This window comes from Penicillium manginii, assembly GCF_028828005.1.
Source record: "Penicillium manginii strain IBT 31320 chromosome Unknown utg000006l:1.0-4164085.0:1.0-4166146.0, whole genome shotgun sequence".
In the NCBI taxonomy this organism is placed as follows: Eukaryota; Fungi; Ascomycota; class Eurotiomycetes; order Eurotiales; family Aspergillaceae; genus Penicillium; species Penicillium manginii.
Window position 1 is genome coordinate 1,180,284 of NW_026643107.1, and position 24,695 is coordinate 1,204,978.

General features: G+C 49.3%; 14 protein-coding genes across 14 annotated transcripts; 7 read left to right on the forward strand and 7 right to left on the reverse strand.

Annotated features, from left to right (window-relative positions):
* Positions 1–28: 28 nt before the first annotated feature.
* On the reverse strand, positions 29–1,387 carry N7533_008795 (saccharopine dehydrogenase family protein; the record flags this gene model as incomplete). The annotated part of the gene is made up of 1 exon (XM_057105445.1): positions 29–1,387. One exon carries the CDS (start codon positions 1,385–1,387, stop codon positions 29–31), a length of 1,359 nt encoding a protein of 452 aa, XP_056956894.1.
* A 733-nt stretch (positions 1,388–2,120) lies between these two features.
* On the forward strand, positions 2,121–3,685 carry N7533_008796 (NAD(P)/FAD-dependent oxidoreductase; the record flags this gene model as incomplete). The annotated part of the gene is made up of 2 exons (XM_057105446.1): positions 2,121–2,711; positions 2,777–3,685. The coding sequence occupies 2 exons, from the start codon at positions 2,121–2,123 to the stop codon at positions 3,683–3,685; spliced, it is 1,500 nt and encodes a 499-aa protein (XP_056956895.1).
* Positions 3,686–4,719: 1,034 nt separating this feature from the next.
* On the forward strand, positions 4,720–6,240 carry N7533_008797 (flavin-containing monooxygenase; the record flags this gene model as incomplete). Its single annotated transcript, XM_057105447.1, has 2 exons — positions 4,720–4,870; positions 4,931–6,240. 2 exons carry the CDS (start codon positions 4,720–4,722, stop codon positions 6,238–6,240), a joined length of 1,461 nt encoding a protein of 486 aa, XP_056956896.1.
* Positions 6,241–6,449: 209 nt separating this feature from the next.
* pex10 (ubiquitin-protein ligase peroxin 10) lies at positions 6,450–7,625 on the reverse strand (the record flags this gene model as incomplete). The annotated part of the gene is made up of 1 exon (XM_057105448.1): positions 6,450–7,625. One exon carries the CDS (start codon positions 7,623–7,625, stop codon positions 6,450–6,452), a length of 1,176 nt encoding a protein of 391 aa, XP_056956897.1.
* Positions 7,626–8,644: 1,019 nt separating this feature from the next.
* N7533_008799 (EXS domain-containing protein) lies at positions 8,645–10,243 on the forward strand (the record flags this gene model as incomplete). Its single annotated transcript, XM_057105449.1, has 5 exons — positions 8,645–8,729; positions 8,796–8,845; positions 8,983–9,662; positions 9,730–10,046; positions 10,170–10,243. 5 exons carry the CDS (start codon positions 8,645–8,647, stop codon positions 10,241–10,243), a joined length of 1,206 nt encoding a protein of 401 aa, XP_056956898.1.
* A 1,721-nt stretch (positions 10,244–11,964) lies between these two features.
* N7533_008800 (uncharacterized protein) lies at positions 11,965–13,968 on the forward strand (the record flags this gene model as incomplete). The annotated part of the gene is made up of 1 exon (XM_057105450.1): positions 11,965–13,968. One exon carries the CDS (start codon positions 11,965–11,967, stop codon positions 13,966–13,968), a length of 2,004 nt encoding a protein of 667 aa, XP_056956899.1.
* Positions 13,969–14,856: 888 nt separating this feature from the next.
* N7533_008801 (uncharacterized protein) lies at positions 14,857–15,228 on the reverse strand (the record flags this gene model as incomplete). Its single annotated transcript, XM_057105451.1, has 2 exons — positions 14,857–15,013; positions 15,179–15,228. The coding sequence occupies 2 exons, from the start codon at positions 15,226–15,228 to the stop codon at positions 14,857–14,859; spliced, it is 207 nt and encodes a 68-aa protein (XP_056956900.1).
* Positions 15,229–15,909: 681 nt separating this feature from the next.
* N7533_008802 (BTB/POZ domain-containing protein) lies at positions 15,910–16,702 on the forward strand (the record flags this gene model as incomplete). The annotated part of the gene is made up of 2 exons (XM_057105452.1): positions 15,910–15,953; positions 16,021–16,702. 2 exons carry the CDS (start codon positions 15,910–15,912, stop codon positions 16,700–16,702), a joined length of 726 nt encoding a protein of 241 aa, XP_056956901.1.
* A 573-nt stretch (positions 16,703–17,275) lies between these two features.
* N7533_008803 (uncharacterized protein) lies at positions 17,276–17,884 on the reverse strand (the record flags this gene model as incomplete). Its single annotated transcript, XM_057105453.1, has 1 exon — positions 17,276–17,884. One exon carries the CDS (start codon positions 17,882–17,884, stop codon positions 17,276–17,278), a length of 609 nt encoding a protein of 202 aa, XP_056956902.1.
* Positions 17,885–17,913: 29 nt separating this feature from the next.
* N7533_008804 (uncharacterized protein) lies at positions 17,914–18,468 on the reverse strand (the record flags this gene model as incomplete). Its single annotated transcript, XM_057105454.1, has 1 exon — positions 17,914–18,468. The coding sequence occupies one exon, from the start codon at positions 18,466–18,468 to the stop codon at positions 17,914–17,916; it is 555 nt and encodes a 184-aa protein (XP_056956903.1).
* A 653-nt stretch (positions 18,469–19,121) lies between these two features.
* N7533_008805 (Ac45/VOA1 transmembrane domain-containing protein) lies at positions 19,122–20,293 on the reverse strand (the record flags this gene model as incomplete). Its single annotated transcript, XM_057105455.1, has 5 exons — positions 19,122–19,258; positions 19,313–19,565; positions 19,632–19,669; positions 19,832–20,130; positions 20,199–20,293. The coding sequence occupies 5 exons, from the start codon at positions 20,291–20,293 to the stop codon at positions 19,122–19,124; spliced, it is 822 nt and encodes a 273-aa protein (XP_056956904.1).
* Positions 20,294–20,561: 268 nt separating this feature from the next.
* On the forward strand, positions 20,562–21,330 carry N7533_008806 (rRNA-processing protein RRP17; the record flags this gene model as incomplete). Its single annotated transcript, XM_057105456.1, has 2 exons — positions 20,562–20,738; positions 20,818–21,330. The coding sequence occupies 2 exons, from the start codon at positions 20,562–20,564 to the stop codon at positions 21,328–21,330; spliced, it is 690 nt and encodes a 229-aa protein (XP_056956905.1).
* A 383-nt stretch (positions 21,331–21,713) lies between these two features.
* Positions 21,714–22,454, reverse strand: N7533_008807 (tropomyosin; the record flags this gene model as incomplete). Its single annotated transcript, XM_057105457.1, has 3 exons — positions 21,714–21,876; positions 21,951–22,255; positions 22,437–22,454. 3 exons carry the CDS (start codon positions 22,452–22,454, stop codon positions 21,714–21,716), a joined length of 486 nt encoding a protein of 161 aa, XP_056956906.1.
* Positions 22,455–22,993: 539 nt separating this feature from the next.
* N7533_008808 (uncharacterized protein) lies at positions 22,994–24,377 on the forward strand (the record flags this gene model as incomplete). The annotated part of the gene is made up of 3 exons (XM_057105458.1): positions 22,994–23,222; positions 23,289–23,519; positions 23,584–24,377. The coding sequence occupies 3 exons, from the start codon at positions 22,994–22,996 to the stop codon at positions 24,375–24,377; spliced, it is 1,254 nt and encodes a 417-aa protein (XP_056956907.1).
* Positions 24,378–24,695: the final 318 nt, after the last annotated feature.

Consider the following 24,695-nt stretch of genomic DNA (forward strand, 5'->3'; position numbering starts at 1 on the left):
GTACCTAGGTAATTTATGGTACCTATATTTACAGCGTTTCAATGATCTGATCTCGTGGGCACCCAAGTTTCTCCATTGACTTGAAAAATTCCTTGGGCTTAACCCAATCCTCCGGACAATTGACACCCGCATACTTGTGATATTTTTGGTCAAGGGCCAATAGCGCAAAGGCTGCACAGCAGGCTCCGATGGATGTTGCCATACTCTGATCTAGGGGCGAGCCTCTCGAACTAGTCGGAGTCCGTTTAATGACCACGGCGGGCTGTCCGTTGTGGGTGCCAATACCCCGAAGGAGAAGACCAGACCGTCGCGGCGATTCTTTTCCTCGTGCATAGTTGATCAAGAAGTTGAAACTCTCAGCCGCCGAACATTGCCCTTTACCAACTTGGGCAACCATGCCCCAGAGTGCAAGGTTCCACGGCTTCAAGGATGTAGCGCCATTTGAAGCCAACTGGTATAGTTGGTTTAGTGAAATATTACCACCTTGTAGTTGCGAGGTAGCAGCACCAATGATGTCGCTCCAGCTCCCAGTTGATTTCTTCTGCATATTTTCCAGAAAGTCGATCGCTGAATCCATAGAGATAGTTCCGCTATTAACGGCAGCTCCAAGTCCACGAGCAAGCCCATTGAACGGGGCTGGATTGAGGGCGCCTAGTGTGCGAATTCGGTTTACATTTGGAAATCGGCGAGGCAACGTGACTGGCTCCGGATGAACACTCTCATAAACTAAAGTCTCCGAGCTATCATCCATAGGAACCTGGCAGGTTTCAACCCAGTTTTCGTGGAGAGCTGCCTTCCCATCGGCCCAGGTTAAACAAGGCCCACCAGTGATCTGCATGAGGTGCTCGAGAACATCTCTGCCGAGCTGACCACCCTCCTCGCTAACCATCCAGCAAATATCGAGTGTATCAACAATATCAAGCTCCTCTGCGATCTCGACCGCAAGGAGATTTGTCATGCCGGGAGATGAACCGCAATTGATATAGCAAGGAACGCCTTCTTTCTTTGCCCGTTCGTGAAGCTTGAGCGATTCCTGTGTACTATGGACATCGTCGGAGTAGTCCAAGTAAGGAACCTTTGCATCTATGCACGCAGTGAGGACAGGAGTCGAGGCTGTATGGTACGGCTGTGCCCCTTGGATGACGAGAGCAGCATCAGCAAGGACACTCCGTATCTGATCCGAATCAAAGATGTCCAGCAGTCGGATGGATATCGAGCTTCTGTTTGGTAGCTTGCTGGAAACCTGGCGAAGAGAATCCTCGTCGAGATCGGCTAGGACGATAGGTATATTTGTCGCATTTGCAAAGAACCTGATAGCTTCGCCGCAAATTGGATCCGTAGCACCAACGAAGATCACCGGCCTGCGAGAACTGAATACGTTGCTCATGTTGCAATAGTCTCAATCAAGAAGAGACTAGTGTTTTGGGTTTAGTCGTGTAGATAAGTTCCAGCCAAAAGGTAGAAGGAAAATTGGAGTTTTCTTTCTCAAACATCTTGCATCCGCGTGCTTTTAAGCTGTGTTCTTGATGCACGGGGAGAAAGTCCAAGCTGCCTTTGGATTCGGGGCGACTGAATGACCGGCGGCTCCGGGTCGTATTTTACCTGGGCCCAGTAAGGTTCGAATGATCAGCGATAGCAATTCATGTGGGCAATGGAGAACCAAAATTGAATTCAAGGATGAGGCCGAAGGTAGTTAATGGGTGGAGCCGCGGAGCCGCGGGAGCCACGACGGACTCGGAAAATCTACAATCTTGTCTTCGAAGTTCAGAAACCTTGGAAATGTCTTGAGAGGCAGCAAAACAAAATGAATGGAGGTTTTCTTTCTCCGCAGGCATGATTGTGGGATGATTTGAGTTGCCAGCGGCTCCGGGGGGAAGGTCATACTACCTACCTAGGTAGGTACCGGGGTACTACTACTCCGAGTTTGAGTATCTCTCTAGGTTGCACCTGCTACTACTGGCCTAGTACCGCAAATTAATGATATATAGAGAGACCCCTCGAAGTTTTGATTTTGATATATTATCTAGACCATTCACAGCAACTCGTTTGCCTTAAACTTCTAGGATAAACTAACATCCAAATAGTACCATTGATTCTTTGACTTGCAGTCAGACGACGATATGGCGACCCCTGAGCTTCCGCAAGAGCTTTTATTCAAGCTGGCTGGTCAAGTCATCCAAGACCCTGGCGTTCCCTTGCCAAACCCGACAATTCCTGCCTGGCAAGAGCCACCACATCCACTTGCAACTACACAATCAAAAGATTTGCCTAAATACACAGACTTTGCCATTATCGGATCTGGCATTACTGGGTGCAGTGCTGCAAAGACGATTCTCGAAAATGAGTTGGGAATCGACAAGACGGTGACAATGTTTGAGGCCCGTTCTCTGACAACCGGAGCGACAAGTCGAAATGGAGGCTATTTGCTTAGCCATGCCCCGAAATTCTACGAGAAATTCGTCGAAGCCTTTGGTGCTACAGCTGCTAAGCAAATCGCAAAATTCTGCGACCAGACACTCGACGAGCTTATGGAGGTCGCTAAAGCCGAGAATCTTCTTCAGATCAGTGAGATAAGAGAGGTCACTACGGTCTTGAGCTTCGAAGATGTGGATGGATTCGAAAGCTCTTGTCGATCGGTTCGAATGTATGAAGAGGCAGTTCCTGACAGGAAGGAAAAGTATACCATCATCGACGGTGAGGCCGCAATGAAGGTAAGGCATCCCAGGGCCATTCAATTATTTTTGGTAGCCACTTGCTTATTTCTTTCATTTCACAGAAATACAACCTCAAAAAGAGCGTTGGTGTTATTTCTGTCAAGGCCCATGTCTTCTGGCCATACAAATTGGTCACAAACCTTCTGCAACAGCTTCTTGCAAAACATCAGGAACAATTCTCAGTCGAAACCAATACACCAGTGACTTCAATCACGCTTTCAAAGGATGGTGATGCCAAATACCCCTATATCCTCACTACTCCGCGCGGTGTAGTCAAAGCGGCGAAAATCCTTCACTGCTCCAATGGGTTCAGTGGACACCTTCTGCCTAAATTGAGGGGACCTATCTTCCCGTGTCGGCTATCTATGTCAACACAAAAGCCCGGCGCCCAGTGGGAAAACCGCCCCTACGCGTGGCTCTTTCACACGAAGCAATCCTGGGACCCAAGTACCACACTATCCGAGCTAGGTCTGTTCTGGATGCAGCAGAATGCCAAGTCTGGTGACCTTTTCGTGGGAGGGGACATACAGAGAATTGATGACTATTTGTCTTCGGACGACTCTCTCATCAGCGCAGATTCTGTGAACAATCAAACCACGATATTGCCGAAGAGACTTTTCGAGAAGGGGTGGAACAACCCTATGACGAACAGCACGTTATCTTCTGCCACTGCGATGCACCGTATGTGGTCCGGAATTATCGCCATGACAGCTGATCAAGTTCCAATCGTGGGAGAAGTACCGAAGTCCATAAGTGGAAGGAAACTCAATGGAGGGGAGTGGATCGCGGCCGGGTTCAATGGATACGGCATGTGTCAGGCCTGGTTATCCGGTCAAGCTATTGCTCGTATGGCGTTGGGAGAGCCAAGGCCAGAATGGCTCCCAGAGGTTTACCTGAGCACAGAGAAGCGTCTTGGAGACGAGACAAAGATGGGCGCTAAGGCTGCCTTGGCATCTTTCTTCTCCAGGTAATCTGTGACTATCGGAAACAAATAGTATTGTTGTTGTCGCCCGATTGGGCCTCGCGTGCAGGGTGCAAGTACTATATCTTACAACCTGCCATCCTGTCCTTTTTGTTTGTTTTTGTCTCTCTTGTCTTTTTGTCTCTATGTCTGCTCTCTTCAGACTTATCATCTCGCGTCAAATGCACTTGTTTTATGAAAAAGAAAACAGGCCTTCATCACATACTAGTTTAATTGGGGAACCAGTACTAGTAGATATCGCAGGATGCAACGACTATGATCGTACTGATGTGCTATATTGTCTAACTGCTAGTTACGTGTAGCAGAACATCCTTATCTGATCATGGTATTGCTACTATTTAGTAGTACTACCAACATTCAAAGGTAAATAAAGCAGTACCTACTAGTACTGGTAGGTAGGTAACTTGCTTCCAAGGTTTGAAGTGATCTATGGCTACATTTCCTTTTTCAAGACTGTCTCTTCTCTTCAAGTCTTTTTTCTTCTTTTCTTAACGGCTCCTTCAAGTTATTTTAGTGCCTCATTCCACCTGATAGTAATCATCAATTTGTGATGACCCGGAGGACCATTAAATTTGCGATTATTTAATGCACAGCCGAATATTGAGAATTCCTATTTGGGCGAAGTGGTTTAGAACGTGAACCAAAAAGTCGGGTTGTCCGGAAACTTTGCCAAATACTATTGAATCACGCAAGAAACTTGAAATTTCTGTAAGTTCCGTGAACCGGGACAAGCTAGGCCCAAGACTGGATTTTCGATAGAAAACCTGCGGATCATTTCTTCATATTCGGAGCCGAAGATATAATACAGTTTAATGAAGATATAGTCCGCCTCGCGGTTCCGCGGCTCCGCATCTCCGAGGTCCCGGTAGAAGGAGCCTTTGGAGAAGACCTCGGGCCAATGGTAATAGATCAGATAGCAACAAGGTACTTTATCTTACCTAGTCACGTATAAAGCAGAATTGCAAGCTGTAAACGCAAGAGAGGCAATAAACCCATCACAAAAGGCTCGGAACCGTTTCAAAGATGTTGGACTTCGATATTATAATTGTGGGCACCGGAATTTCCGGTATCAACTTCGCTTATCGTCTAAAAGAGCGTCATCCGTCTCTCAGTTACTGTATCCTTGAAGACCGCCACGAAATCGGTGGAACATGGAGCCTTTTTCAGTATCCTGGTAAGACCTTACCCCCGCCGAGTTATTACAATCGTACCCTCTTTTGACGACTTCAAATAGGTATCAGGTCAGACTCAGACCTATACACCTTCGGATTTGCATGGAATCCCTGGACTGGAAAGAATTCTATCGTTCATGGCTCTCTGATACGCGACTATATCGAGGAGTCCGCTGTCAAAGAAGGCATCGACAGCAAGATTCGGTTCGGCCACAGAGTGAAAGGAATGAGATGGTCGTCATCCTCAAATTCATGGACTTTTGATATTACAGTCAATTCCGCCGCCGAACGCCTTTCCTTGACTAGTCGCTTTGCGTTTCTGGGCACAGGCTACTATGACTACCAGAAGCCTCTCGATGCAAAAATCCCAGGGCTTTCCAACTTCCAAGGAAAGGTCATCCATCCACAATTCTGGCCCACCGACTTCGACTATACGGACAAGAAGATTGTGATTATTGGCTCTGGCGCTACGGCAATTACATTGCTTCCCTCGCTCGCCAAAAGTGCACAAGTAACCATGCTTCAGCGCTCGCCTACTTACATCGCATCTCTTCCAAGCGAGGGTGGATTCGAAGCATTTGCTTTGAAATTCCTACCGGGGTTCTTAGCAAACCGGCTGATTCGCCTGAAATGGATGCTATTTTCTTTCTTCATGGTGTCTTTCTGTCGTCTTTTTCCTCAGATGGCTAAGGCCTTTCTCCTACGCAGGACGGCCAAGCTTCTACCCCCGGGCATGAACCTCGAGCCAGACTTCATTCCTTCATATAATCCCTGGGAGCAGCGTTTATGTTTGTGTCCGGATGGTGATTTCTTTGATGCTATCAAGAGTGGAAAGGGAAGTATTAAAACTGGGAGGATCGAGAACATCACAGCGTCGGCTATAAGATTGACATCTGGCGAGGAATTGCATCCAGATATTATCGTGACAGCGACTGGGCTCAAATTATCAACTGGGGGTGGCATTGGGATTACTATCGACGGGAAGCCATATGAGATCTCGGATCACTTTACCTGGAGAACTGCAATGGTGGAAGGGTTGCCTAATGTAATGTTATCGTGGGGCTATGTCGACGCGAGCTGGACACTTGGTGCGGATTCTACTGCGCAGCTGGCATGTCGGTTGTTGGCAAAAATGAAAGAAGATGGTGTATCGGCGATAGTTCCACGAATGACGGCCGAGGAGAGAAATAGCAGTAGGTTCGAAGAGCGCCCGTTTCTTCGATTAAAAGCGACATATGTGAAGGAAGGTGGGAGTGAGTTCCCCAAAGCCGCCTCCATAGCTCCGTGGCAGCCACGTTCGTATTTCTGGAGAGATATCGCAATCTCACGGTGGGGTGACATTGAGACTGGGCTGGAGTGGTTGAAATACTAGTAGGCCTATTACACCTCTATTAGTATTACCTAGGTACTAGTACTAGTTAGTTGGAAGGCAACCAGTCCTAGTTGGCATGTTAACCTTGAAGTTGCCATGTAGCGTCACTGGGTATACATTCATGTGATCTTATCAAGTATATACAAAGATGCAAATATTTCCATCAAAAACAAGCATTATTATGCACAACACATCCACCAACCGTTCTCCTACCCCCTCAACGGCAAAACCTTAGCCAAAAGAACCTCCTGCCGACAAAGCGGACACTCAGGCTTCTCCCTCACCCAGTCCCTCACACAAGTCCAACAGAAAACATGCCCACAAGTCGTAACGCTAGGATCCTTAAAAACCTCCAAACAAAGCGTACACTTCCGCTGCTGGCCCTCCGGAATCCAAGACACCGCACCAGGCTCCTCTTCCAGGTCATATCTAGCAGCCGAAGCAGGTAGCAATGGAACCGCGGCAGGATGCTGGATGGAAGTAATCAGACCACTGCCTTCAGAACGATTCCCATCGCCCGCAGCGAGGGCCGGGTCGTCCTCGGTAACGGAGGCACTGATCTTGCGAACGTGCAGGAACCCCTGGACAGCAATTTGGAGGACCATCAAGACGCCGAGGACTTCGTAGCCGACGCGCTGCTCGTTTGGGTCGATTTTCTTCGTGAAGACGTAGCGCAGACGCCAGATGCGCTTTGCGAGATGGTAGTAGCTGCCTGTGAAGTAGAAGGTGATTATGCTGAGGGCGTATATTGGGGAGACGGATGTGAGGGAGTCGAGATGTTCGAGGATATATTGCTGGAGACGTAGCTTTGTGAAGAAGCGGCGGGCGGGCGAAGACGAAGACGAGGGCGATGCTGATGATGATTTGGGAGCATCGGGGGTGGAGAGGGTTGGTTTGTTTAGGAGGGTTGCTTGTTGTGCGGCGCGGAATTGCTGCTTTGCGATGCTGCGTTCTAGTTTAGCGCGGATGCGTTGGCGAAAGGATGGTAGGGCTCGTTGTAAGGTCCATGGAACTAGGATCGTGCTGAGGATGTAGCCGACTCGTCGGGTTATGGCTGGTAGGCGGAGGGTGTCATCTTCTAGTTGGACGAGGTCGCAGTATTCTTCGCCAAGGGTGCGGTTGCCAATGGCGGTTGTCAGGGTGAAGTAGATGAGTTCAGTTATGTGTTTGATGGAGTTCGAGTGTGCATGAGCGTAGCGGGCTCCGCGAAGGGCGCGCACGATTGATTGGGCTTGTTGAACGAGACCACCCGTGCAGAAGGCATCTTTTTCGTGGGAACGGATGATATCCGGGGATGTTGCGAAGGGGTAGAAGTGGGAGGTTGAGGAGCCGAGGGAGTCGGTGTTGGGTGTGGAGAGGGAGAGATGGGGGTCGTCGTCGGCCATGGTGAGGGAGGTGTGATGGTGTGAATGGTGAAGATGTAATTGACTGGATGTATGTTACACTGACAACAGTGAATTCCCAGCTGTTTCGCACACAACACACACAGCAGAGTGCAAGTGAAGCTTCCCCGGAGACAAGATGGAGATGGCCGATCCCCGGACTTGCCCACCGCGACAGCCGAGGCAGAGGGTCACGGTCACCTGATACATTATCACCTGATGAATAATCACATGATCTATTACCTAATTGGTCGCACCTGGCAGGCACCAGCCACAACCAGCCACAGCCAGCCACCAAAACCTTGCCTGTTCATGAAGAAAGACTTTTGTGGAAAGTACAAAAGTACATACTCCTTACTGATACTCTGCGTTTTTCACCTTCATTTTCAGTACTCGACTCCAATGGACGGCATCTACTACTAAGTATGTGTACACAAGCGAGCATGTACAGTACCTTTCGAAATTGATGCTATTTCGGCAAACACAGGCGAAGACTCTCAACCAGTGAAAAGACGCAGCCAAGTGGGTGCAGGGATCACCATGATGCCATAGTGGGTTTAGCGACTCCCTTTGGAAGACCTGGACGCGCCCCTGACTGTCGATCGCTGCGGATCTTTGCGCGCGCATGGCCTGGCGACCGCTCTGGTGTAGCGAAAGCATCTCCACTGGGCCCAGACTAGTCGCGTTTGAGTCGAGTGTTGCGTCCGCAGTGGCCCCGACCTGCCTACTCCGTGGACTGTGGATTAACCAGTGGACTGGCTGGACTGGCTGGACTGGCTGGACGTGGACTGCTGTTGCCCGCCCTATTGACTGTCTGCGGACTGCATGCTTAATAACCCCGAAAGCGGACGCGGCAACCGTTTCAATCCAACCCCAATCCAATCTATTCTGATTCTTTTGCTTCCTCACCCCTAGTCATTCGTTTTCTTCTTTTTTTGCTACTGTTGACCCCACGGGGATTTTACTTTGACTTAATCACATCTACTTCCCCTTGACCCTTTCTCCCTCTCATCCATGGAATAATGGGGCCAGATCAACATGCTCAATTGGATGGCTTTGGGCGGACCTTCCCATTCCCCATCCGGGTAGCTGCCCTTATGGTAGCCGGTACGTTGGGGATTTCACTTATACCTTGAAGGGTCAGAGTCAACTGCTAACATCTATCCTTTACAGGTTTCTGGGGATGGGCCATAATCCTCCAATACCTCGAAAGGACCGACATTGTAAGTGTCCCATGGCGTACCCGCAATCCGCGCAATCCGGAACCCCTCTTGGATCAAATCAACATGGCCAACATTCAACACCGAAACCACTGATCATATGAACTGCCTTCTAACTAATCGTCCCTCTCTTGCTTTAGAAAATTCACGATCTGGTCGGATATCCTTCCTCCACAAATCCACGACACCACACCGCCGCCTACCGCCTTGCTACCATCTTCACCATTCCCCTGGCCATCTGGCAAATCGCCTTCTGGATCGCCACACGCCGGGAATTCAAGCTGGTCGAACATTTCGATTTCATTCCACAATCCGTATTCGTCATCCTTCTCCTCATTCTCATATGGCCACTCAACAGAGCCGCCCGGTCCGGCCGCGTACGCTTTCTCCTGACTTTAAAGCGGGTTGCTATCGGCGGTCTGGCCGAGAACGCAGAGGCCAAGTTCGGTGATATTCTGCTGGCAGATGCCCTGACTAGCTATGCCCGCGTGCTTGCCGACCTATACGTGTCCTTCTGTATGTTCTTCACCGATGGCTGGCACTCCACAAACAAGCCCAACCGGGCCTGCGGAAGCGAAATCGTCGTACCGATCATTCTGGCCGTCCCGAGCGCCATCCGACTCCGTCAGTGCTTGACCGAATACTTCCGGGCTCGTCGTGCACCCGCACGACGTGGGGTGCCCAGCAAGGCAAACCAACATTTGGCCAACGCCTTGAAATATGCCACTGCCTTCCCCGTGATTTGGCTGGCCGCCAGGCTTCGCAACTATAGCCCTCTGACTTTCCATGGCTACAGCGAGGTCTCTATTATGCGCCTCCTGTAAGGAATTCCCCCTCCCCGCATTTGAATTCACATAGCCCGGCCTCTAATCTTGCACCTCTCTCAGATTCATTGCCTCATTCGTCAATTCCAGCTACTCCTTCTGGTGGGATGTGGTTAAGGATTGGGACCTGACCCTTTTCTCCTCCGAACGCTGCGATTCGAGCCACCCCTACGGCCTGCGATTCAACCGCTGCTTCCACTCCGATCGCTTGTATCACCTGGTGATCTTCGCCGACCTTGCCCTCCGATTCTCTTGGCTGTGGCGTATCCTCCCAGGCCTCTCATGGATCACCGAGACAGAATGTGGTCTATTCATCCTGATGTTCCTCGAAGTAGCTCGTCGGTGGATGTGGGTGTTCTTCCGAGTCGAGGCCGAGCACTGTATGTTTCACTACCCGCTATACCCTCCCGCGTTACGAAAATAGACCCGAACCGCCCATTGCGGTTTCGGATTTATGAGTCCGATGACCTGATTAGCTAACAATAATGTCTCTCGTGCAACAGTCCGGAACAAGTTCGGTCCCAATTATGAAGAGATCCGCCTTGGCGAATCGAACGGCAAGATCGACAAGGATTGAGTGTTTTGTCAAAAAGAGAAACACTTGAATCCTAGGTTATTATCTGCCTCGTTGAGAATCGCACTCTACCGCAATTCACCTTCGACCAACACACTTGAAAACGAGCATGAGACACAGAAATTTTCCTTTTATTTTTCCCACTTTACATCCCACCGACCACCCCCTCCAACAAATACCCTCTAGAACACTCATAAAGATACGAGACGAGATCCGGTTCTCCGAAATGTATACCCGGTATCTGGAAAGCGCATTGATTCCACCTATTTGCCTACTGTCCATTATTCATTATCCATTTTCCGATCGATACTTGATTTGTTTACCCTCGGGTTCCTTTCATTTGAACCGCCACTCTGCCAGGCTGGGCATCTTTCCCTTTTTTTTATCCCCCGCTTTCCCCACTGTTTGGAATCTCGATTCGATTAGGGTAGTGTTTCGGCTTTTTCAATTTGTTTCGTCATTTTTCGAGTCGGGTGGGGTGGCATGCATGGAATGGAGCCGGAGGTGTTTGCGAGTCAATTTTTGACACCTTTTCGTTTGGACCTCACTTTCCAAGGGGTAGCACTGATTGGGCATCGACGGGCTTGACTTGCCTTTGTACATATACCTTTCCTTTTTTTTTTGTCTCGCTTTCCTTCCATCGGTGATATTTTTCTTTCGCGCTTTTGGGGAAGCTTGCTGGGTTGCGAGTGAATGTACTATATGGGTCCAAAGGACTTCGGTTCTTTGCTAATGGGATTTCGATATGATTCGCCATGGATGTCGATTAATTCGTAGTACTTTTCTCCAGCGCTATCTATCTCCTGCAGCTTGAAGTTATTCGCCAGGTGCCAGACCCTAACCACCTTGGCAGATTATGGAATTTTTTACTTAGCTTAAGAGCTGTACTAGACGTCATTAGTCTTTCTTTAAGGAAAAGTATTGACTAGTAGCCCAGGACTTCTTCACATCATTCTTTCACTCCAGGTTTAAAGAAGCGCGGTTGACCCGAGAAATCTTATAGGTGCATCCCTCAACTGGATATGACTCGGACCAGTGTATGATGATCGTTGTTGCGGATCGGAAAACGTGTGAAGAGGTCTGGGTGTTGTTCTTGGCTGTGAATCAGAGGGGAGAGGTTCTTCCTCCATTCCGGATTCATGAGAGCGCTGATTTGGCAGCTCAGCTGATATTTAATTACCTGGATGGAGAATGTCTGGACGAGAATGCTGTGGATTCTAAACAGGATATCGAATATTATATGCGTGGGGGCGATGGCTGGAATTGCTGAGGCTGCTCTGTCAAATGGTAAAACGCTCTGTCGGAATTAGCATCCATAGATGTAATTTCTGCATCCCCGATCAATCTTGAGGTTATTTCCGGTTTTTTGACTAGATATCTGCACCGAGCCATTATCCGCTTCAATCGTTCTGAGCTCGTATAGTAAGACCGTTCCTTCGGGTGCGGAGCATATTTACTATGGACGCAAAGGCCGGTTCAAGGATAACTGAGTTAACGCCCAATTATGATATTTGATTCACTAGTTCGTTTGAACGATCAAAATACTCGGTTGGTCGTGAGTAGTATCAGAACATTTTGTGACTCATTTACCATGTCTGCTGACGCTCCCAAGGCGGCCGTGGCCCCTTTTTTGTAGAGCCGCTCGGCCCTGGGGGGCCAGAAAAACTTTCCTCATCTTGAACGACATGTGGCTTTCTTGGGTTTAAAAATTATCTTCGAACAAAATGCAGCGGAAATCTTCACTCTATTTTCCACCCGAAGTGGTGGAAATTATTGTCGGGTATCTAGCCTTTGAAAACCCTCCGACGCTTTTGAACTTTGCCAAGGCCAGCAAGACATTCTACGCATGCTGTCGCCCGGCGATCAAATCCATAAAATTCCATGATATCAATCTAGTGGTTTCTCTTCAACCAAAAGAGGTAGTAGAGGATGTGAATCGCTTGATTGAACGACTCAAAGTCGAGGATGGTCTCCGCTACGTTCGCCAGCTTATCGTCCAGCATCCAACCCATCGCGCCAAACGGCTCGACTGGGAGCCGCCTCGAATGTCTGAACTACGATGTGACAAACCGATGGAAACATACACGACGCAATATGAAAAATGGATAGAATCCTTCGAGAGGGATAGCCCGATTTATAATCGTCATTCCTATGAGGGAATGGACAGCCGTGCTTCTCAGGCGGTCGTTAAACTGATCAAAATACTTCCGGGCTTGACTGATTTAATATGGAGTCGAAAAACTCATCCTTCGCCATCTATACTTGAAGCATTGCATCAAGATCTGCCACAGTGTCGTCTTCAACTGGATAACATGTTTTATTTTTGCACTCTTCACCCGGAAGACCACCCACTGATAGAAGATCCTGACTTTCTTACATCTCCATCTATCCACTCTTTCAAGATTGGATATTATGACTATCCCTACAACCACTCTTACCAAAAAGTTTTACGTTTCGCGGGGCTCCCTCCTAATCTCAAAAAGGTTCGATTGAGATGTGTTCCTAGGGGTGCTTTCTTGGGACCAGAACATTTTCAGTCAGGTACTGCATCATTGGAGGCTCTGCAATTTGAGTTTTGGCAGATGTTCCACCCACTGCGTCTCTACGAATGGAGTTATGCTACGGACTTTTCGGTCCTGCAGGTTCTTAAGATTCATGCTGAACTGGCAGATGAGACGTTTGATATTTGGAAAGAGACGGGGTTGTCATCATTCCCATCTTTAAAGGTTCTTCGTCTGAATTTTGGACCTGGCCGCTATGGGTCACGAGATCCTCGTCCGGTGCAGTTTTATGATGGTGCTTGTGAATTCCTGCAGAAATTGCCGCCCTTAACCGAACTTGAACTGAACAATTGGCACTTACGAATTGACATTGATTCTCTCGTCGATACCCATGGGTCTCATTTGCGCAAGCTTAAGCTTGGGACGCCCGCAGCTTGGCAGGTTGTGAGCAGGGATCAAATTCGTAAAATCAGCCAAAAGTGCACATTGCTCGAGAATTTAGAACTTGGGATTGACGGTGCACAAAGCCACGCTGAGAAGTCCGAAGTCTATGCTGCTCTGGGGTCGATACGAAATCTCCAATGCCTTGATCTCCACATTGAAGTCGCCCTGAAAGGGCTACCTACGTTGCCTAGAGTTGAAGTTACCTCTTCATCACAAGGTTTCACCGGAGTGGGATCTGAGATGCCCAGTGATCCTTCATTCGACGAGTTTGAGAATGAGTTTCTCAATAAAGAATTCCTCGACGAAGAATCGGGCACGTCTCTCAGACTTCGAAATGGCCATGTGCGGAAGGTGATAGTTGACTCTATAGTGGACGAAAAGCTTGCCCTTCAAATTTTCCAAAGCATCTCCGAAGCCAATCCGCAAAGTCCACTTCTTTTCAAAGACCTTACGATCACAGTGCATGGTGCTCATTCACCATGGTTCGTCAACACTTTCTCCAGTAATTGGCGTGTGAAGAGGGATTCTCATATTGGTCGTCGTGAGAAGTTGATAGCTCGAGAAATTGAACTGTTGAAAGGATGGCAGTCTGCAGGAGGAAGACATGATCATCTTGATCCGAGCTGGGAGCCTATATTTTATCGACTGTTTCCAGCAGCAAAACCCAAAGGGCAGCCTCGAAAGATATCAAAGAAACTGGCGGCCAAGCGGGAGAAGGAACATAATTTAGCTATCCCGACGTGGAGGCGTTATTTACATAGTTTCGATGCTTCGGCAACATAGCATTGATATTAGTAGCCTGTTCCGATTGTCTTTGCAGGGTGGAAATGCGAGATGGAATAGTGAAAGAAAATTCTAAACTTAGCTTTTCATTCTCGAGGGAGAAGCTTTGCAACGATCTTGCTTATAGTAATTGGTAGATACCGTCTTAAGCTGAATCGATGACATTATAAACTAAAATTGACTGTCCGTACGAGGTGTAGCGAGGAAGCAAAAAGGACGACACAAGTTTCCATGAGCACGTGACTAATTCTAGCCATGGTGAATCGCCTACCAGAGGATTGATTATCTTAGAAGCTGCTGTAATACCAAGCAGTAAGGCTTCTAGGCCTGTTTGCTACATATAAATCCTTGTTACTTACTTCTGCCAAAAGAAGGTTGTTAGATCCGTAATTTATTTCAATCTCAAAAGCTCTAAAAAGACAAAATCATTGAGCGCGCAATCGCCTTGAACGAAACAGCGGAGGTGCTTCGGGAGCTTTCTGACAAGTCCCCCCTACGTCCTCGTATCTGCCCGGGTGGCTTTACTACTAGAAGTGTAAAGTAGTACGATCATATTCAGTTAGAACCCTTTTCTAGGTTGACAGTAACAGCTCAGTCACGTTATGATCAAAAATGTCAACAATCGTAGTATTTAAGTAGTATTGACGGGAAATCTAAGCATGAAAAGGAAAGAGAAGAACAAGGGGGCGGATAAACCAGAAAGAACTAGATACGCAGATAATTTACCCAAGGCCTGAGGCCTAAGTCTACATGCAAACCTGTGATTCGTCCTATAGATGGTTTGTTCCAAATATCACACTTGCGAAGTGGAATCTCCGCCTCGAGATGTGCCTTCATCTTTCATAGACTCAGTGACACGTCCATCTGGATAACAATGGCATGTCTTTTCTATCTACTGGTGCCCTTTTTGCCAATGACTTTGAATTTGACAACTTTCTCATCGTCCTTTGGGTTGTGTGAGGATTGGTGAACTGTATCTTTGCCTTTATGACTCTTCTTGGAACCCTTCTTGGAGCCCTTCTTGGAGCCCTTCTTGGAACCTTTTCTAGAACTTCCTTTGCCATATTTTGTCTCACTTTTTAAGTTAGTATTTTCCAATGTAGAAAATGTTTGGAGATAGATTGAAGACTCACAATATTTCGATACTTCGATATTCCCCGAATTTCTGTGGAATTTGATTTTTCAGTTAGTAAAAGGTCTCTTATGTAACATGTTGCTGAATTCCTTTTTCTGCTGCTTGAGAGATATAGAGACAGCCATTATGGGTAAATTCACTCCTAGTGCTGTCTCTAAGGCTTGATAGATTTGGATACTATAAAGCACATTTTATCCAAGTCGATATCCAAGTTGATAATATAGAGGTATCGGGAGTATAATTTCATATTCGTACGAATAGATAGATAGGTGTTTATATCTTGTCGACAGTGAATCATACCGGCAATTGATGTTCCATTAACCCGGTATCCTACCAGACAATACACTCAGTACCTTAAACACGTAGAATCAAGCAATTTGTATACGTAGAATAGCTTCCACCGATGGCTGGGATATCCTTGATATACTCTGCTTCAAGGTCTTGCTATGTCTCGAAACTTATAGTTATGGGAAAATGATGTTATTTATGTACAAAGTATATTCAGTTTAAGTTGATATTCCTCTTAAGAATGTAAAAGAAACATTGTCTAGCAAGAATTTGTGGAGACGAAGGTGAACTTGAAGCTACCTACCTAGGTAGGTATATACTAGGGAAGGGGCGGGGGGCGCCTGAGGCAGTGGACGCCTAGAGCACTTACCCTCAACACCATTCACACATGGAAGTCACCTGCAATACAACTTGAACTTCCAAGATTGAACTTTCTCTCTTCCCATATTCCAAACTCTCGAGTCTCTCGACACCATTTACTCCCAACCGCAGCATCCTTCAAGTTTGATTCCATAACAATGAGCGAGCCATCCCAAGGAAGTACAGAGCACTTTGTAACCAAGTAAGTATCTCTAGGCTGGGATATCTTGGGAAAGCGGTTTTCTGAAAACTGTGGTATCATGATCCAGGGTCCTTCCCCTCTATCAGGGCCCTTCCGTCAAAATATGCCTCCAGCCTAGCAACAAGGAATACGTGATTTCGAAAAGTCTCCTCTGCGCAGAATCGCCAGTCTTCTCGAAAATGTTCAACGGCGAATTCCTAGAGTCACAGGAGCAGACGGTCACTCTGGAAGAGACCGACGACGATGTCTCAGTGCATAGCCTCGAAGCACTTATTCAATGGCTGTATCGACGCACTTTCGACTTGGATATCGGAGGCCCGGAAGAACATATCTCGGCCCTCCTGAGACTCGCAAGATTTGCGGACAAGTACTCAATTACCGGGATAGAAGAAAAAATCGTGCCCTTTATCAAGGACACCATAGTATCCAACCCGCATCCAAATTCCAACAGACACGGCCGAGACATCGATCACAACACCTATTGTCTCACACGAGATCATCTTGTTTCAGCAAGCTTTTTGCCGAGCAGGCATCCGGTGCGACGTGCTTTGGCTTCAGCATGTGTTGAAGGTTTTCTTCGCAGCAGAGATCACAAGTTTAACGGAGAGATCCTGGCTTGCCCCTCTTTCGGAGCTGACCTCCTCAAAGAGATTCAGAGTGCCCTGTATACCCTGACACCTACGAATGAGGTCACTGTTGAAGATCCTATCAGCGGGAAAAGATTTCGTTTCGATTTGAACAAAGTCTAGTTAGATCGAACCAGTTGCGTGGATGGAAGTTGCCCACGGGTCCTCGTCGAGGGCGAGCGTTTGTGTGTACGACATCGATTTTAATCTAAATCTAAGAATGAAAAGCCCCTGGCAAACTTGAAGTTAAGCTCCAGTTTCAAAAAAACCAGTAGTGGAACTTTCACGATAGATGAAGTTTCATTGACACCAATGGGGTATCGAAGACTGCTAAGTTTAAAATATGAATCACTCAACCTTGGAAGACGAATCCAGAGGAAGAAAGAATGATATTTGTGCATGACCAGGTAGTAGGAACATTCAAAAGGCCGATGAGTTATATAAAGAAAATAGCACGCTGATAGAACAAAACGAAAAGAAAAGAGGAGAGCAGAAAAAGAACACCATAAACACCTTTCGAAAAAACAACAAGCACTAGATAAATGTAAAAGATCAAACAACTATAGCACACATGAAAGAAGAATCAAAACATAAAAAGTAAATCGCAAAACAATAAATGCTCAATCAAACCCGTCGAATATCATATCGTCCCTGTCATAAGTACCATGCTACATTACACAGACAAACCCTCACACCCTACCTCTCCCGCCGATCCGACCGACGCGGCGGCGGCGAACTATGATTCTCAAAAAGATCCTCCAGATACGCACTCGGCGCCCGGCCTTGCTGCACCTGACTAAGATTCAACGAACTGGTCGACGCACCACCATACGACTGCCGCGGCGGCGCATCATAGTACGTCCCAGGCCCCGTCGGCGGCAAAGAAGGCGAAGAACCATTAGGCGGGTATCCCGCACCACCACCCGCACCCGGCGCACCACCAATCGAGTCCCTGGTCGAGTTATTACCAGCAGCAGTATAGAATCCCGGCGGGAGGTACGTCGAGCCACGATTATTCGTCGCGCCGAGACTATGGTGCGATCCGGCCGCTGCGCCTGCGCCCGCTCCGGCACCGCCAGCTGTCGGCGAGTAAAAGAGGCCGCTGCCGCCGCTGGGGCCGCGCTTGGAGGAGGGCTTGTAGCTTGCGCGGGTTGCTGCGCCGAGTTTTTCTAGGGAGACGTCGGTCGCGGGGGCCGGGGCGTAGACTGTTGAGCGCTTCTTGCGGCTTCCGCGGAGGAGGCGCTTGGATTCGGATTGGGCCATTGCTGCGCGGCGGACGGAGCGGTTTACGGACCATGCGACCATTCCGCGCCAGGCGAGGACGGCTAAGCCGATTAGGCCGAGGCGGCGCCGACGGCGATGAAGACTGTTCCTTCTGGCGTGTTTGTTGTTTGCATGTATGGTGCATTTGCGGTCGGGGGGACGGTTACTATTGGGGCGCCTGTGGTGGTTGATGAGGATGTTGATTCCGTTGTTGTGGAAACGGATGATGTTGTGGTGTCGGTGGTTGAAGTTGAGGTTGAGGTTTCCGAGGTGGAGGTCGACGAAGTCGTCGTTGTATCCATGGTAGTGGTCGTCTTGTCCGACTTTGTGGAGGAGGAGGAGGAGGAGGAGGAGGAGGAGGTGGTGGTGGTGGTTGTTTTTCCAGTTTCGGAGGACGAGGTTGAAGTGGTTTCCTTAGCTGTGGTAGTGGTTTCGGTCACGCTAGGGGTGGTTGTGCTGCTGTCACTGGTCGAGCGATCGTCGGTGGTCTGGGCATCGGCTGTTGTCTCCGTCGTTTTATCCCCCGCCTTCTGGGCAGACACACGAGCTGCGATGACAATCACCAACAGAAAAAGAAGAATCAGTCGCGGCTGGGAATTCCCCAGCCCTCGTGGGAGAAGTCTCATGGTGACCAGACAGTAAACAATGAAATTAACGGATTCGATTCTCCACAGCGGGTCTGTGGAGTGGAATGTAGATGGACGATCAGTGTGGGTGTACAAGGCAAAGAATCTTCTGATACTCAGTTCTTTCAACGAACCCTTATCCCTGCTCCTCGCTGCCCTGGCCCGTAAAGGGGATCGTAATTCGTCCTGGCTGACAGAAAGCCTGGTCGGTGCGGTGCCTGTGTTCCTGGCAGATCAGGGGCTTAACGCACAGTTTACAGGCCGCAGTGTGAGAGGTAGACCATCGAGGGTCGGCAGGTAAAACGAATGACTATCCCAGAGTGGGAAACAACGAGCGTTAGGGGATTAAGAAAGGGAGAAAAGCTGCTTGGGGTAAGCGAGAATTGGAAGGAAGCGAAAAGACCAAACCAGTTGAGGCAAAGCGAGACGAGATTGGCAGCCTCAGGCCAAACTCTGGGGTAGTGTCACATGATATCCTAGTATAGCATAGCAAAGCATCGCAACGCAGTAAGAATTTGTTGAACATATTATATCATACATGAAAATACGCAACAATAAATGTACCCCTGGACCCGAAAAGAAACAAGGAAATTTGATAAAAACATGCCACGTGCAAGGTATAAGTCTAGCTTTAGCCCACCTACTCACTCCGATCACTGCTGTTTCTTCGCGGCGGCGGAAGTGTCCTTTTCAAACGCAGCGTAGGGGACTTGAAGGCTACTCAGAGCACTGACACCAATATACAAAATGGTGACAAAGAAGAAGGTTGCAATCAGACCCATAAAGATACCTGTTAAAAACGTTAGAAGGGATCGACAAACGAAGCCAAGGAGGGGCTACGAACCGGGAGTAAAGAATTGGTATTCGTCAAACAGGGAGATCCTGCGGTCTGACTCGGAATCACTGGAGTCGGACTTGTAGGAAGAGTAGTCCCGCTTCAGGTCCATGTGGATGGGATCCAGGTAGCTAGAGCCAGCTCCATCGGACTCGTAGATCACAGAGTCGGACTCGGGGAACTCGCGAGGCGAAGTAACGTAGAGGAGAGTATACTTGGACTTGGGGGGGAAGACGGTCAATGATATCGGAGATGAGGCCATCTGTGGACGGTTAGAGTCAGAACAAGTTCATGATTATCCTTCCAGAGTAGGATAGCATCAACGTACCATTATCGGACAGCTGGCTGGCACGATCCGAGCCCAAGCTAAGCATGGGAAATTCAATGTCAATAACCCGAGGAGCCGAGTCAAAGTAAGAGGGATATTCTCCAGCTACACGCCGATGTCAGTTTGCAGCTCCCATGCATATCCCATATATCTCCTCCTGTTCCGCAACGGGTTCCGGCAGGGAGGGTGAGGCAACTCACATGAGCCGTCGATAGCAGTAGTCTCCGCCTTGCACTTCTCCTGGAGGATGTTCTTGATCTCCTTCACATCCAATAATCCCGCGACTTCATTGACGCTCATCTGCGACCGAATGGACTTGTCCTTGCCCATCATCTTCGCGCCAAGGCGGGGTGCCGACTTGCGAGTCGAGAAATCCGAGCTGTGGACACCGGGTTGGTGAACGACGACATAGTAATCCGACGGGCAGCTGCTCAGCGAAGAGCTCAAGTCGTCGAATAGTGAAGCGCTGGTCTTGATATAGGCGGAGTTGGCCAACAACCTAGGGGCGAGTGATTAGCTGGCCGTAGCTTTCGGAGGTGGGCCATGGGCCACAGGAAACAAACATACTCGGAAGTCGAGGCCAGGAAGAATGGCGAAGTATCGCGGAAAGCATCAACTGCAGCTGCCGCAAGGGCCAACAGTCCAACCCTGCTTAGATGCATGGCGTGGGTGTGTGTGGATGTGTGAAACTGGGGGAGGATGGTTAATGCCAATAGCCAACGTCAACGGGGGAGGAGTTCAGCCGCTGGTCTCGGAGGCGGTCGACAGGCCCGACCCGCCTGAGCTTCACATTCAACCCGACTTTTTTTTTTCTCGGCCTTTGAGAATATCCTATCGCACAGCGCCAGTGCGGTTTTGCTTCTTCTTATTTTCTTATACCATTGGGTTAATCTTCTGACCGACTTATTTCTTGATTGCTATTTTGTCACTATGGGCCCCTCCGTCAAACGCCGCAAGGTCTCCAAGACCGAAGAAGTCAATTTCGACCCAGAAGCCCGACAGGAATGGCTGACTGGGTTCCGCAAGCGCAAGCAGGAGCGCATTAAGCATGGACAGGCTGCGGCTGAAAAGAGATACAAGGAGGAGCGCAGACATGATCGTGCCAGGGTAAGTTCTGCTTCTTGCAGAATTCTCTGTCCCCGGGTGAAAATGCCGTCGCAGGACTAATTTCTTTTTTTTTCTCTAGATGCGCGAAGAACGTGCCGCTGAATACAAGGAAGCTTTGGAAGAGCATCAAAGGCAACTGAAGCGTCTCAAGGAGATGGACAAGCAGATTGATCGGGAGGTGAACGGCGGTACCAGCGACGCCAATTCCGACGCCGAGGAGGACGATGAGGAATGGGGCGGCATCGAGGAACCACCCGCGGTGGACTATGAGGCGGAATATATCGACGAAGATAAATACACAACTGTCACCGTGGAGGAAATGGACCCGTCGCGAGAGGGTTTACGAAAGGCCGTACGAGAGGACGACTCCGACGCGGAAGAGGAGGAGAAGAAGGAATACCCAGTCGAGGCTACCGAAGAAAACGCCGACGACAAGAAACCCAAGAAGGCGAAGAAGTATGGTGCAGACCGACCTAAGAAGGTGAATAAGAAGCGGTCGTTCCGGTACGAGAGCAAGGCAGACCGGAAAATCAACCACGCCAAGCAACGGGCATCAAAGTCCAAGAAGGCCGAGAAACGCAAAGAGAAATGATCGAGGGAAGGAAAGGAAAGGAAACTTTGGAAAGAAAAGGAAGAAAAGAGCTGGTTATTTTCTGTCGATTTATTCTTATACCACACCATATGCAAATACTGCTTGCGCATCAAATATCTATGACTTTCACGAGACGAGACGACTGGGGAGGGCACAAAAAATGGTGGATTAATTCGAGCAATTCGACCCGGTACCGTAGTCAATATGACATGTGTGCAATGGAAATGAAAGGTGTTCTCCAGCACGGTAGAAGGATGAGGAATAACGCAACCAGCCGCTGTATGATAAAAAAAGAAAACAAAGCAGACAGCTCGAAAAAGGGAAGTGAGCCTGCATCCAACCCGACGTATTCCGACACCCTCCACCGATACTCAGCGTCCTGCTTAGACGTTGCTGATGGAGACCTCCAGCTCGTGCAGGTCCTTCTCGAGCTTACTGTGCTTCTCCGACATCTCCTCGTACTTGGCCTCCCACTGGTCGCGTTCCGTCTCCAGTGCTTGCACCTTGCGCTCGTAGTGGCCGGCCTTGACGTCGGTTTGGCGGAGCCTGTAGGTTGGAAAGTTAGCTGGCTGTGGTGCAAAGCGGCAAGAGATCGTGGTAAAGATGATGCGTGGGCGTACTTCTCGTTTGTCTCGCGCAGAGTCTTGTCGTTCTCCTCCGCCTCCTCCTCGAGGAGTTGCACCCGGCGCTGGAGGGCCTCATTTTGGGTGTCGTGTTGGGCGCTCTGGTTGGCGGCGTCCTTGGCGTCCTTAACGGAGGACTCAAGCTTCTCAACTTCCTCCTCGAGGAGCTGGTTGCGGTGGTTGAGGGATGTGATCTCCTGCTCCTTGGAAAGGCTCTCCTGCTCCAGGGTCTTGACCTTGGCCTTCAGCTCCTCGACGGCATCGTGAGCCTCGTCAGCCTCCACGCGGAGGGCGTTCATACGCTATTGGCGAAGCTGGTGATTAGCATCGTGTGATTATGCTCGGCAGTGCAGATGCAGGACTAATATGCAGGGCACGGAAGGGGAACGGTGCAAGGTGCAAGGTGCAAGGTGCAAAGGGCAAAGGGGACAGCTTGTCAAGCTACCCCGCCAGGGAAGGACAGGGGGGGGCCAAAACACATACCTCCTTGATCTTGTCCATTTTGAGTGAAGTATTTGAGAGATGTAGGATGGGTAGGAAGAAAGAAGATGGAAGTTAATATGTATGGGTGAAAGGAAGTCAAGGCTGTCGCTCAGCGTAGCCGGTTGGTTGGAAATGGTGGGGGGGGGAAGAGGGAATATCCTTTGGGCCAGAATTGGGAGAGAAGGGGCCAGCGATGGAGCAGGGGGGGAAGCATGAGGCGGTAGACAGTACTCGCTTACTCACTATAAAATACGCTGTAACACAAGTACTCGGTACTTGCCCAATGTGGATGTACACAGGCCACAATAAATGTATTGTGGCCTTAATCAGGCCTTAGGAATCAGGCATCAGTTGTACACAAAGCCCCCGTGTCAACCAGCCAATCACCGCCTTCCGATCGCCGCGTCTCCACGGGCAACCACGACCTTCACTGACAGATGGGATGCTCTAGAACAGAGCTTCCTTCACTCCTCCAGACCTTCAAGACCGAGACACTTCACACAATACCCAAGAAATCAAGTGCTGTGCATGCTCACAGCATATACCTTCTCGCCGCCATGCTGGCTATCCGTGACCAGGAAAACCTGGTAAACACTCACCAAACCGCCGCCGCCGCCAAGCCTATGAACCAAGGCATGAGACAGCTTGCTCCCAAGACTCCCGGCAGACAGATCCCTCTTCGAGACGAAAACAATCCGTTGGCATTTGGCAAGAATACAGTCAAGGGAAATGGAGCTCGTCAAGATAATGGCAAGCCCGGAAAGCTGGCCCCAGTCACTCCCATGGGTACGCGCGAATTCCGTGTTTTGATATTACTCGAATAGACCCAAGCTAACTGAAATGTGCTGCTAGAACCTCGAAACCGTGCTCCTCTGGGTGTCAAGACAAACAATCAGAAAGCCAGAGCTCCTCAAACACCCGCTCCATTTGGAGGAGCTTTGAAGCCAGGAAACACGAACCGACGCGCTTCCACCGTGCGCAAGAAGACCGGTCCTGTTCTCCAGCAATCCCAAACAAAGGTCTTTACCGAAGCTCCTCAAGATGACGTACCAGATATTGAATACATGCCACCCAAGCCGAAAGGTAAGACCTGGATATTTCGAGTGGAGTTAGCCGAAAAACGCGCGTATACTGATAAACTTTCCAGATCTCCCGGACCTTCCAGACGATATCACATACGACACAACCTTCCCTCAGTTCCGACCAAGGAACCGCGCACTCGGACTGGAAAGTGTGTACGGCAAACAACAAGTCGGCCGCGATGGCCTCACCCAAAGGCAACGGAAATTCCGCGAGGACTCACTGAGATGCGATAAGATGGCCGAGGAAATGATCATGAAGCAGCTGGACACAATCACCCTCAATGAGCCCAGCGAAGACGAATTGATGAAAGCCCCGATGCCGCAACCTCGCAGCACACGCTCAAGGACTCCCGTATCGACTACCACGCGTCACACCCGCACCGTCTCCACGCTTCGCTCCCGTGAAGCTGCCAGCGCCCTGGCTTCTGCACCCACACCAAGCGCTGCTCCCGCTCGTGTCGCTCCGGCTTCCAAGTCCCGACTGCCCTCCGCTCTCCCCTCCGCTTTGATGCCGAGGAAGAAGACCCGGGTCCCAACCAACCCGTCGTCCATGCGCAACACCGCCGCTGCCGCTGCGTCCAATAGCACTCTCGGCTACTCCAAGGGCCGAAGTGTGTCTTCCACTCTGAACGAAAACAAAGAAGACTCGAAGCCGTCTACTACCCACACAACACTCTCACCGGAGACATACATGCAGCTCTACGGCGCTCCCCCGCTGGGCTCGGACATGTGGACCCGTTGCAAGGCCGCCGGCAGCTTCGACTCTCCCGAAGAAACCAGCACTGCGCAGGAACTCGAGGAGAATCTGCCTACTTTCGAGGAAGATGACGAGGCTTTGAATTTCCAGCTGGCGCTGTAGTAAGCTGGGTTTCACTCTTTTATTCTTGCCATGACATCGTTATGAAACTTAACCACTATCATTTGAATTACTTTCGTTTTGTACTATCTTTTTTCTTTCTGCTTTCTTGATCGGGCTGGTCTAGGCTGTGAGGGTGGATTATGGCGTATTATTGTATGGGACCTCTAGGATGGAATTGGATTTCTGCACAGCTGCGGGCTTGAGCTGGGCTTTCGTCGAGGTTCGGGTAGTGGAGAATTGTATCTGACCTTGAACAAAGTTCACATATGGCCTTTCCAAAAAAAACCGATGTTCCATCTGTCACACTGACAATGTACC